Raw genomic sequence first — 13,189 nt, forward strand, 5'->3', positions numbered from 1 at the left:
ATATAGCATGCCAATCTCACGTAAATCTTTTAAATACTACTCATAGTTTAAAAATATAGCATTTTTTTAAAAAAAATATGGGTATATACTAATTTGTTTTGAGAAGAATGTCTTTCTTGCTTTAATATACTACGTAAACCTCTGGAACTGAGGTACTCACAGGAGTGCTACTGGCTTTTCCAGTTAAGATGCCTCGTGCTTTCTTTTTGGTCATGTTGAAATTTTTCAGGTAGGCATTGTAGATGTGCTTGGAAAAGACTTTCAGATCAGCCACCTGCTGGTTCTGGCAGCTGATTTCAGTAGCTGTCAGTCCTGCCACTAACTTCCTTTTTTCAGCTTCTGGCATGCGGCCAAAACGAATGGCTAAAGAAACAAAACAAAGCAGGGGGCTTAAAAGCCTTGAGCTAAAAAGGTTAAGAATAGTTATTTTTATTAACATGCCATCATGTCTTTTAAAACTGCTTTTTGTTTGTAACATAACATTATAGAAAAAGCCAAATATAAATATATCAGTTTATATTCCATCTTTTCTTCAAAGAGTCCAGGGAAAATATATACAATGTTCCTCATTTATCACCCTAACAGCTGTGAGAAGTATGTTAGACTGAGAGACAGACTTTAGCTCAAGGTCATAAATGAACATTATGGGTTGAGTGGGATTTGAATGGAGGTCATCTGGTTCTAATCTACTGTTCAAGTTACTATGCCCACACCTGCTGCTCCCAGACAAAGCTTCATTTTAAATGAATTCATTTTAATCCAGAAATATAGCAATACCTTTCTAAGGGCATTCATTCTACAAAAAAAGTAAACACATGCAGGGTGACACAGTTAATGATAATTACCTCCCCAAGTACAATGCTGATGAGGAGTGCAAGGTAGCATATCCTATGTCAGCAGGCTTCTCCAGGCAAGCAAAGGCATGTCTTTTTGGTGGAAAGAAACTTTCCATTCTTCTGGATGGGTGCTTTTGTGCTGACTGAAAGGCTGAGTTAGTAGGCATTTTCAAATTTATGGCACAGCAGTACAAACATATTGCTACACACAGGCAAACCTGGGAGGAAAATTACTACCTACTGCTCTAAAGCAAATGCAATCATTCTTTCAGCCGTATACCAGTCGGGATCAGGAGATCAAATGTTAGTTCATGTGTCTTCAGTTCAGTATCAACAGTTTGGACATAATGTAAATTATTGTAGGATGTTAACCGTTTCATAGTCAAAAGCAGAGCTTTCACTGCAGTGCCATCTAACCTTGAATGAGGGCCAGCATTTGCTGAATTCTCATACAGTTGTCCAATTGGACACTGACTATACAAATTTTGCTTAGTTGCAACAAACCTGCATTAAAATCACTGTGCACCTTCATATGAATACCCTAGGATTTTTTTTTATTTAGTCTTTTTTCTTTATGTAATATAGGCATCAACATACAGAAACACACCAAACTCTCTCAAAATGCTTTAAGAAAAGAAACAAAGACATGCAATTAAATTATTTAGAATAATTTTATATAGATTTCATAGGGAAACCGTTTTTGTTCTGGAAATGAAAATAGACTTTTGTCCTTTGGGGACTACTATTTTGGGATGCATGGGCCATATTTTTATTTTATGCTCAAATGTTATTTGAGCTTTTAGCGCTCATTTTATTTCATATTGATTTATTAGCTACTGTAATTTTTTTAAGTATTTTAAAATAATATGTAGGGTATCCATGCTTTAAATATATCTATCCAGTGAGGCATTCCTAAAATTTCTACTCCTTATTAAATTTTATAGTAAATGTATAATTCCACTAATCTCACTATAACTCTATGCTTCAACCCAACCCAGAGCAAGAAGAGGGAGATCTCACCATTGTGTGACATGCCCAGTGAAAGGCATTTCTGAAAGCGGCAGTACTGGCACTTGTTTCGGTTCTTTTTCTGAATTTTACAGTTCCGCTCACATTTTTCATACTCTAGCTTCATGCGGATCGTTCGACGAAAGAATCCCTGTTGGTAAGTGGTAAGACAGATGTTGGACACAAACAAGATGTTTCATTCTGATATTAATAGCCCTTTCAGAAGTGCCAGGTTTCCTATTACCTTAGATCTTAGAACAATATTTTCAGCAATAAATACATGCCTTAAACATATTACAAAAAAACCTTCTAAAATGAAACTGCATGCAGAAAATAATGATGGAGGGAGGGGGCAAAGCCTGCCTTAAATAAATATGTTTATTTTAATATATAAAACAAAGAAGGCATGCAGTTTCACAAGTGACCACCAGATGGACTTTACTGTAATCAATAAATCCCAACTTCTCAACATCCTTGTTATCTCATCTTTTTTGGTATTACTTCAGATAAGGGAGTTGCATTGGCTGCAGATTTGCTTCCAGGTGCAATTCAAGCTGCTGATATCAACTTTAAAGCCCTTCATGGCTTAGGACCAGTTTATCTGAAGGACTCTGTTTTTTCCCAGTTACATCCACCCAACCCACTAGAGGGGGGAGGCAGGGAATGTTACGGGTCCTGTCTCCTAAGGGGTTACATCTGTCGGGATGCCTTCTCCATGGTAGCTCCCTCCCTTTGGAACATCATCCCTGGAGAGATTAAACTGTTGGTCCCCACTTTGACACTCTTTCACAAGGCCTGAACATCTGGTTCAGCCAACAAGCCTGGGGAGCCTAAAGTGGGTTGGAACTCATCAAGTGGTTCGTTTCATTCTTTATTGTTGCTGGGGGTGGGTGGAAGGTTATTGTTTTTATATTGGGTTTTTATTGTTTGTAAGCTGCTCTTTTGTTAAAAGAGTGGGCAACCATATAAATCTACTAAATAATTTAAATAAAAACTAGGAAAAAAAAGAAATTAAGAAGGAAAAACAAATATAGAGGAGGAAGGTGCAAAGGAATAAGGAGAAAAGAAAAGAAACAGAAAAGTAATTTCCAACTTTCTTTGATTCATTTACAAATATAAAATACATTAACTGTTTGGTCTAAAATTCCATATTATATTTCTATATTCAAAATCAGCATAGCATTTCTTTTAGTTTCTAAGAAAAAGTCCAAAAGTGGTTTCCACGTAGAAACAAAGCTAGACAAAATCTTTTCTTTAATCTCAGCTTTTCCATTAACTTCACCACCCATTCTTCTATTGTGAGAATCTGTGAGTCTTTCCATCTCTATACATATAAGGGTCTTGCTTCAGTTATCACATATATCCAGGTCTAATTTCTAAAAGAGATCTCTACATTCTGAGAGGAGAGATTCAATGAAAAATAAGAACAGCAACAAAAAGGAGACTTCTTGAGTTTCTAGTTCCATCTTTCCTTCTCTAGAGCGTATTTGTTGCTCAGAGTTAAACTGTGGCCTGCTTGGTCTTATTTCGATTGTTTTCTTACAGATATGTCCTTACCAAATTAGCTAGTATCATGCTAATAACAACAAAGAACCAACTAGAAAAAACACACAAAACTATCAACGACATCTTCAAAGGAATAAAATTCACAAGAAAAAAAACAACACACTCCCTTTCCTAGATATCCTTAACAGCAGAGGCAGTGATGGTAAATTATAAACACAAATTTATTAAAGAACTGCCCACACAACCCAGGTGTTCCACTAACAAAATAAACTAGTCAATCTCCCACAAGAGAAGCTTGTCTATTTAGACAAGCACAAACACACTGCAGCAACCTTGAACATTGGAAAAAGGAAACCATACAATGTCTTCCAACAAAATGGATATCCATGTAGCTTTATCAAAAAGTGCCAAATCATTCAACACACCATAGCTCAACCAACACAAGCTATAAAAAGCATAAAGCATGGCACTGCCGTACATCAAAAATCTGTCAGAAACCACCAAAAGACTATTAACACCACATGGCATCACCGTTGTGGTAATATAATCTATTGATCATTTTATCATTTTCTGTAAGGCCTTTGAAATACTAGCAATAGGTCTAGGGATATGCAGGCATTCTTGGTGGGGGTAGGAGTACCTTTGCTCATGAATGTCTCATCCTGTTTTGATCTGCAAGTTTAGAAGGAACAGGAAAATAGGTAAAAGTTCAAGGTACACAGTTGTGCTTTCTCATGGGACTTTCCAAACTTTCCCATGAGACTTTCCGTGGCTGTATGATCTCATCCTAGTAAGGTAACATCTGGGACTTTCCAAGATTGTGTGTTCTCATGCTGGTGAAGTAATCTCCTGTTGAGGTCATTGTTTTCTGAATATGCATACTGTATTTTTGCTTGTGTTTTTTCTCAATAAATACTGCTACCTGAGTTCACTCAGGGCTGGCATTTGCTCAGACATTTTCCCTGTGTCTCATTTCGAATGCCAGACCACCACAACTGCCGTACATCAAACATCTGTCAGAAGCCCCAAAGTCTAAAACATCATAAGTAAAATCCAAAAAGATCCAGTACACCCAGGAGAAAAAACAAGAGTCATCTACAACCTACAGTGTAAGGACTGTAACAGCCACTATGTAGGACAAACAGGTAGAAGATTGGCAAAACACATCTGTGAACACCAACTAGTAGACAGAAGACATGATGAAAACGCCTTTATTTCACAACACATGGACAGAGTAAACCATAGTTTCAACTGGAAAATTGTGAGCAATCCTAGGTCAAAAATGCCACAGAATTCCTGGAGGCCTGGTACTCAACAGGTACATAGAGTTAAACGATATCTACATACCACTCAAAAGAGACAATCAAAAAGTCCAAAACACCCATATGAGCAGAAATTAACACCAAGATTAACACTAAACCAACAATATCCCAATCAAGGAACTACAAACACAAACACACTAACAGTAAACAACAGCTTAATCAAGGAGCCACCACACTCCCACCAACACTGGCAGGGTAAGCCACTAGTATATAAAAATAAGAGCAAACCTCACTCCCTTTTAGCACTGATGTTGTCTAGTTTGGTAATGAAACATTTGCAAGAAAACCTCCAAGCTTAGGGAACACTAAGGAACACACAGTCTACCTCTCATAAGGTTATATCTAATCTTTGTGTTGTCCTTACCTTACAGCCTTCACATGCATGTACCCCATAATGAAACCCTGATGCCTTGTCACCACAAACTCTGCATTCCACATTTAGACTTCCTGAATTTGCCTCATCACAGCCCATCTGGAGTTGGTCCAACAGAGAAGGAGAAGAACTCTGGGAAATATCTATCAGGAAACAGAATGGAGAAGGTATTACATTGTAATTTTGCAGTAAAGAACCATCTGGTACAAATCTTTGGCCTTTTTGCTTTGCTTATTTACCTTGCATTTGTAATTACCAAATCTGAGAAAGTATAAGTAGTCTTGATTATGTTCATTCCAGGGGTGGGTTTCTACCGGTTCTGTCCACCTCTGTAGAACCGGTAGCTCTGAAGAGCAGACATAGAACCAGTTCTATGTCTGCTGATGGTTTTGCCCACCCGCCCACCTGGGCTCTTACCTGATCTTTATTTTCTGATTTTTCAACTTCAGCTGCCGAACGAGGCACAGCTGCAGTTTAAAAAGCAGGAAAAGAGGGCTGTTTCAAAGGCTGCTTCTCTGCACGCAGCGTGCTGATGACGATTTACAGGCGCACGGCTCCCAGTGTGCAGGGAAGCTCGTAAATCCTGAACTGGTAGTTAACCCTGTCGTATCCCACCCCTGGTTCATTCATTTACTGATCATTCAAACTTACGATAGTGCTGAACAAGGGGAGTTATGACCAGTCCTCAAAGTTGCAACCATTACATCCCCATGGTCCCATGATTGTGATTTGGGTACTTAGGACCTGGCTCACATTTATAAAGGTTGCAGAGTCCTGCAATCATTTAATCAACAATTGAAACCTTCCCTACCAGCTTTCCACAAGCAAAATCAATGGGAAGCTGGCAAGAGGTCACATGTCAATCCCACTGCTTTTTCCCACAGTTACACGATCATATTTGCTGTTTTCCGGCAAGAACTGCCCCATCGGATAAGCTGTATTTAGACGTATGACCATGTTATTTGCTTAACAATCATGTTCATGTCCATGATGACTCAACTTACAACCAAATTTCCAAGCTCAATTGTGGTTGTAAGTTGAAGACTATTGGTACTATATGGCAAACACTGTGATGCAAAATCTGGAAGCAACTATCTTACAGGGACAAATCTCCATCTTTATATCCAGCAATTTTGAACATGGGTTTGCAACAAAGCTTTGTGGACATTAGCCTAAAATGTTTTTTTCAGAATCATATTTACTCTATCACATTATATTCAACTTTTGTTGAAAGCTTGCTGTTATGTAAATTTTGACCCATAAGTTCAAATTCAGCTGATTTTTTTTGTACAAGCAAATGATTTTATAATATGAACTTCATCCAATATTCTTTCAACTGGGTAAGAGCAATTGCTTTTCAACTATAAAAGGTAAAAGACAATACTATCTGTATACTGCCACTCTGTACTGATTTACTTAGTAGATTCTGTCTGTCTGTCTGTCTATCTATCTATCTATCTTTTAAGATGGCTTGTGTGTTATAATCAAACTGCAGGAATTTCAATCAGTGTTGCAAGAGAAAATTAGGCATTTATTTCTTTGCTTTCTTGGCTATCCATGCTATTCTCCAATAACAAATTTCAAAAGCATCAATATGCTCTTCTATCCTGCTTCTTTAAAGTCCAACTTTTTCTTCCATAGAGTAGAGTGTGAAGGAGAATATCATCACCTTCATAATTCTGACCTTTCTAGTTATACACACATATCAGCATACCAAGTCTTTTCTGAGGCCTTCATTACTACTCTAAAAAATGCTAGACTATGATATATATTTCTTTATTGATGGTCCTTTTACTATTGATAGTCGATCCTAAAAAAAAGAAGCAATTTATCACTTCAATAAATTCATTGTCAGTTCTAAGGCTGGTTGTGGTACCTATAGTCATTATTTTAATCTTTATATTTGTAGCCCTGCTTTTTTCACTATCTTTCATGATTTTTATTACTAAAACTTGCAGATTATTTATATTTTCAGTTCTCAAGAGTAGCACCCTTAGCATTTGCAATAATAACAGATCAGACAAGGATGAACGTCCTAATTCTCCCTCACAAAGGGCCTGGGCAAAGAGCCAGATCTGCAAGGCCTTTCTGAATATCAGCAGGGTGGGGAGCATCCAGATCTCAGGGGCAACCTCATTCCAGAGGGCAGGTGCTGCTAAAGAGAAAGCATGCTTCCAGGTTCCTAAATCTAAGGGACCCAAAGCACACTAAGTATGCAGAACAAAAATAAAGGAAAGTTTCTTAATATATTTGAGAACTGTGAATTAATAAAGCCTGTAATAAATTTGTTATAATAGTGAGGAAAATGTCATCCCACTGAGAACAAATTACTGGAAAAAAAGTATTCAACACTTGTCCATTGCTCCTTTAAGTGTCTCTAAGGCATTAATACCTTTTTCCAACTTACCTGTACACTTGGCAGATGGTGCCGAATTACCTAGACCTTCATTTGGCTCTGAGGTTCCACTTATTGCCATCACTGTCTCTTCCTTTTCCTCCTCTTCTTCCCTGACTTCAGGTACTTCCTCCTTTGACTGTTCCATAACTGATCACCTCCCTTCAATGCCAAGACTGCAGCCCCTGTCATAGTTCTGGCATCATCCACGTCTCTCTGGAAATGGGCCCCTATCAGGCTGTTCCGGCTAACCTTCATGAAAAAGAAGAAAAACACACTGAAGGGCATTAGAAGTTTAAAAATAATGGTGCTATTTGTAAGTGAAAAAACATCTATCCTCAATGCAAATTGTCTTATTATTTCAAATACAATGAAGAGAAAGGCCTGTGGACCGTGATGATTTGATCCTGAAAAAGAAAAACAGAAAGCTATGGAAAATACTTTTAAACTCTGTCTGGGTGACACTGCACTCATTCACAAAGACATGTCCCCTAAATAGAAAATAAGACTTCAGAGGGTGGGAGGCTAGCACCTGCCATAATCTAAACTTTCTAGCACATGTAGGGAGCACATGTGAGTAGATCTCCTTGAAAACAGACTACAAGCAATATATAAGAGATAATTACACATTTGGCTCTAAATATTCTAATTGCTAAAACACTACTATTTCCAACAACAAGAATTATAGATTCTTGCTATTGTGGAGTTCTTGGTGCTCTATGAACTTGGCTGCTTGCTTGCAGAAGTTTAATTACCCAACTAGATAACATCATTAGTGAAAATGAGTATGGTGTTTGCTCCCTGTTTATGTATAGTAAGTTTGCCTTTCCAGTGTTGGTAGAAATGTTGTTTTCCCCCTTTGTCAGCTGGTGCTCCATTCAAAATCCAAGAAAGAAATACTTAAGACTCTTTTAATCAGAGAAAAGATATCTTTTACTGGAAATCAAGTGGTAGCAACAAAAGAATTCTGAATCTGAAAAAATGGGTGCGTAAATCACATATACAAAGTAATGGCAATGTTCCCACCCCCAATAGTTCAATTGGCTCATCCAATTAAAAGTTGTGTATATCATCATGTGGGCATCTCCAGGTGGTGATGAGGCCTCTGTCCGTTGACCTTGACATAGTTTGATAAAGAGTTGCAGCTGCGCATAGCCTAGGATAGAAGCCTAAGCAAGAATCTACCCCCCGCAGCTTATACAGTTCTGTTTTGTAACACCTCCAGCTCACTTCCCATAACCATATCCCCCCTCCTCCCCCCGTTACTTATGACAGCCGAAAGATGCAAAGCAAAGGGAGAAAATCTTGAAGGCTGACACACTTGTAGTTTTTTTATTATTGTTTTCTCGTGTTTGCCTGGTGTTATTTATCTTACTTATTGGCTATAACCTTGCTTTTTTTGTGTGTTGTTTACTTCTTCAGTTTTTTAAAATTTCCTCTTTTTTCCTCTGATTTTTTTATTCTTGTTTTCTATCAATTTCCTCCGATTCTAGTAGAAGAAATATAAACTATATCTGATTTTTTTAAAAAAAATACTTTAATACAAAGTTTAGCACTGTGTAATAAACAATCCCTCTGTTTAAATAAGTCTGGGACCTTACAGAAGACTTTTAAAGAATCTAATTCAATATATTTATATGTGAATCTTTTGTCTTTTCAAATGATATGTATATATAGTTTATCTGAACAACTGATATAAGTTTACTATTCTTCTTACTGCAGCTTTATAAATTATCTATTTTAGAAATCAAAAATAGTACTGTTGTAATCTTTGGCTCAGACAATTATTGTAATTTTCTTTTGTTATGGAAAAAGAGAAAAATTCAGAGCCTTCTTTGATGCCTCATAATGGATACCAAGGCTCCATTCACATACACTGTTATTTTTGGCTTCACCTCTCACACTTGCACTGCAGGAAATATCACATATAAAATAGAAACCATTCATCATGATGTAGAAACAATTGCTTGATTAAAAAAGGATGAGTATTTGATGCATATTAAGGTGGACTGAGATGAAACTAGACATAGAAAAATACATATTAAAATACCAACTACTCAATCTCCTATTAGACTATTTTCATTTTTAAATTCGATCAATGCAATAAAACTTATATTTCAGAAAGAATTTACATACTATATGTTCCCAGCTTAATATGATTCCAAGATATTCCTTAAAATGTTTCTATAATGATAATCTATTCCTTTGAGCAAACAGAAAGTAAAATTAAAGGTTGCTATCTGCAAGTTATTCTAGTAGTACACAACCAATCCTTTTGCCGTTCTAACAAAATCTGTACAACAAACTAATCAACTTCTTCAGAATACTCGTCATAACTGTACAAAACATCACAAGTCTCCAAATGACAACTGGTTACTAAGAAACGAGATATTAGTATACTATAGGACTATGTTATAGCAATAGCATTTAGACTTATATACCGCTTCACAATGTTTTATAGCCTTCTCTAAGGGGTTTACAATGTCAGCATATTGCCCCAAACTATCTGGGTCTTCATTTTACCTCAGAAGGATGGAAGACTCAGTCAACCTTGAGCCTGGTGAGATTCGAACTGTCACATTGCAGGCAGCTGGCAGGCAGCCGAAGTAGCCTGCAGTACAACCATTGCACTACCACAGCTTTTTAAAGGTACTTTAATTCAGCTCAACAGGGCCACATTAAACTTGGAAAATGTATTCCTCCACTCAGCATAATGCTACATGTATTTTTTAATTAGAGAATGGCACCTACCGAGGTTATGCAATCACTGATACACAATACTAATAAAACACCTCCATAGAAATACAAATATAAGTTTTAATAAAGCATCAATGTGTGTGTGTGCACGCGTGCACATATGTATATGTATATATGTGTATATACAATATGTGGGCAATACAATATACAAGATAAAATATTACGGTAAAACCATGATAAAATCACCATAAGGATACATGTTATAATTATGAAGGGTATGAAGCATAGACTCTCTCTGTAATGGCATACTCTGGGCAACATTCTGTTCTATCAGAGTGGCTAAAAGTCTACATACAAGCGACTGAACTGGATATTGCATCTCATGGTCAAAAATACAGATGCAGCTATATATTTGACACAGTAGTACCTAAAATGTGATCCATTGTAAAAATAAAATTATAAAAGATTTCAAACTCATGTTCAAATTGAAGACAGGTCTCTACTGAAATTATCAGGCCACATCAACAATATCTATTTCACATTTTTCTAAAAGAATTACCTCTAATCAGGATGTTTTGGAACAGGATACAGCACCCATATAGCTATTGCCACAAAGGAACACAGAATTCCATAGTCATGAATGTGGGTAACACTTCTCACTTCCCAAGATGGCAGAGGGGTTTGTTCCTGTGAAATTAACACTCATTTAAAAACTTTATCTATTTCAGATAAATGCAAGACCAGACACCTAGCTAACTCAACATATAAGAAAGCAGCTGTTAACAATTTTAAGTAATTAAAAAAGCAACTGAAGCAGAGAATAAAGCAGACACAAATGAACATTGTGCTGTAAGGCATTTTGGTAGTTTACAACCTGAATTTTTAAAAAAATGACTTTAAAAGGTCAGGAAGCTAGGAAAGGTTTTTGCTACAGTCAGTTAACAATACTGGGATAACAACAGTTAAAATGCTCCAGGGAGATTCATTCAAGCTTTTGAACATTTTATCTATAGCAGCAACATTACAACTAGCGAACAAGATGTAATTTAAGAGCAATAAAGCTGAAAATGTTCCCTTTCAGCTATCTCCATCTTTAGTTTCCCACCTCTCCCCCATTAAATGTTTCTGACAAATATAAAATCTAAAGCAGAAAGGAACACTTATTAAACCGGATGGTTATTGCATGTGACAATAGCAAAAAATAAACTGCAGGTGTTCTTATCCTAAATGATTCATGTTTGGTCTACCTCCAACAGCTGTACCAGCCAGATAAGCAACTTCTGAATACCCTACTAAATGCTAAAGTGCTGAATTTTTAAGAATTTCTTGGCTTCTAACAGTACATATGCAGCTGGCCTACCTATAGTGCATAATGTATTTTCTTTAATAACTAAAACAAACAGATGAAGCAACAGTGAACACATCACAAAAATAATTGGAATAGGATTTGTTTGTTTTTGTGCCTTTGACTTCTAGTAACTTCCTGGACTAGTCCCTATAGTTTTCTTGGCAAGATCTTCAGAAGTTGAAAAAAAAACATCGAAGTATGTACAATAAATGCCAAACTTTGTTTAATAAGCTTCTTGTCAATGGGAAAGGTATTTTGCATTTTTTGCTTTAACAAAAAACAAAACAAAACAGTATAACATTATTGAATAATTTGAACTCACCACAGAGAACAAGAGCTGGAATTCAGCATCATCAGGAAGACTATATGATCTCTGTTCTATAGAATCACAGACATCATTATGACACTGGCTATTGCTGTTCTTCAACTGACTAGTAGTCCTTCCTATCATCTTTATAGCAGCATTTATAGTAACTATAGCCTATTAAAGGCCTGCAGAACAGGTAGTCCATTGCAGTGGATTTCTAAAATTATGGCTAAAAATTATTATGGCACTAAAGCATATAAATGATATAAGGAAATAATGTGAACACCAAGATTCAGAAAACTAACTGCAGTGAACTAGTCTCAAGAGTAAATTACCAACAATGCTAAATTTTGATCTTGCACAAGCAACTCAGAAAGAAAAACATGAATAGGAAATCTGACACTGTTTTCAGTGCTCTTGTAATTTTGAACAGTCACTAAATGAACTGTTGTTAAGTCGAGGACTGCCTGTATACTATTTAGAATTTCCTTATAGTTCTATACAATAGGCCAACTTCATGATTTCTATGCTGCAGGGAAAAAAATCAGCAATTGGTATGGCAAGTTGTTAGGAGGCTTTCTCCTTCCTCCCAGCAACCCTCATTAGATTAATGGGAGGCAATTTAGGCTTTCCTTCCCTTAAATAATCCAGCTGAAAATCCTTGATTATTTAATAAAGAAGAAAACAGAGACAGCATGAGTGTGTATGCATGTATGTGCGAAGAACAAGTCTTATGGCTTTCCTCTCCTTCTAATAACCTTTATCAATATTTCTAAGAGGACATGTGCATGAGCATGTGCAATGTGTTGTGTTTAAAAAATGAATGCATTTATTTAACCTGCAACTTAGCAATTATGCTGTCTTCAAAAACAAAAAATCCCTACTTGTAGATGAAAAGTTACAGAAGATAAAATAAAGGATTTCCTGCATTTCATATTACGTTGGATGTAAAACATATAACTGCCTCACAGTTCAACAGCTAAGTTACTATATTACCGTATGATTTATTATTCCCCAAAATTTTATTTGTGACTTGATGTACATTCAGGTTGCCTAATTCAGTTACAAAAGACGTAAAAACAAATCTAGACAAATCTGAATGAAAGCCTGATAAGTAGAACCTCCATACAGTATGTCAAACTTGTTTTTGCTCCCTAACCCCTCAAAAGTAATTTGAAATAAACCTTGAAATATGAAGTATTTAAACATTAAATCATCAACTGATTAGTGCTGTTTCTCAGTGGCTTAAGAATTCAGAGAGTGAGAGGGGGGAAACATACACACACACACACACACACACAAATACATACATAGAGACACACTGTGGGGTGGGGGGAGAAGAATTCAGTCAATGCCCTGCTTCTAAGCTATACAGTTTCTGAAGTAACAGAACTCTT

General features: G+C 36.4%; 1 protein-coding gene across 3 annotated transcripts in view; it reads right to left on the reverse strand.

The window, feature by feature from the left end:
- Nucleotides 1-13,189, reverse strand: part of PPARD (peroxisome proliferator activated receptor delta) — a 30,899-nt gene that overhangs the window by 4,624 nt on the left and 13,086 nt on the right. Inside the window, exons 2-6 of one of the 3 annotated variants that reach the window (XM_026680351.2) lie at nt 10,697-10,824; nt 7,453-7,692; nt 5,037-5,188; nt 1,857-1,995; nt 161-363 (exon numbers count right to left, since the gene is read on the reverse strand). In XM_026680351.2, the coding sequence (XP_026536136.1) occupies nt 161-363; nt 1,857-1,995; nt 5,037-5,188; nt 7,453-7,588 (630 nt within the window). In that variant the 5' untranslated portion in view covers nt 7,589-7,692; nt 10,697-10,824. The remainder of the gene's footprint in view (nt 1-160; nt 364-1,856; nt 1,996-5,036; nt 5,189-7,452; nt 7,693-10,696; nt 10,825-13,189) is intronic. The other 2 variants (XM_087959809.1, XM_026680353.2) reach the window with 2 other exon arrangements.

This window comes from Notechis scutatus, chromosome 3 (genome assembly GCF_049901735.1).
Source record: "Notechis scutatus isolate UNSWTSFEM ecotype Mainland chromosome 3, rNotScu1.2, whole genome shotgun sequence".
Classification (NCBI taxonomy): domain Eukaryota; kingdom Metazoa; phylum Chordata; class Lepidosauria; order Squamata; family Elapidae; genus Notechis; species Notechis scutatus.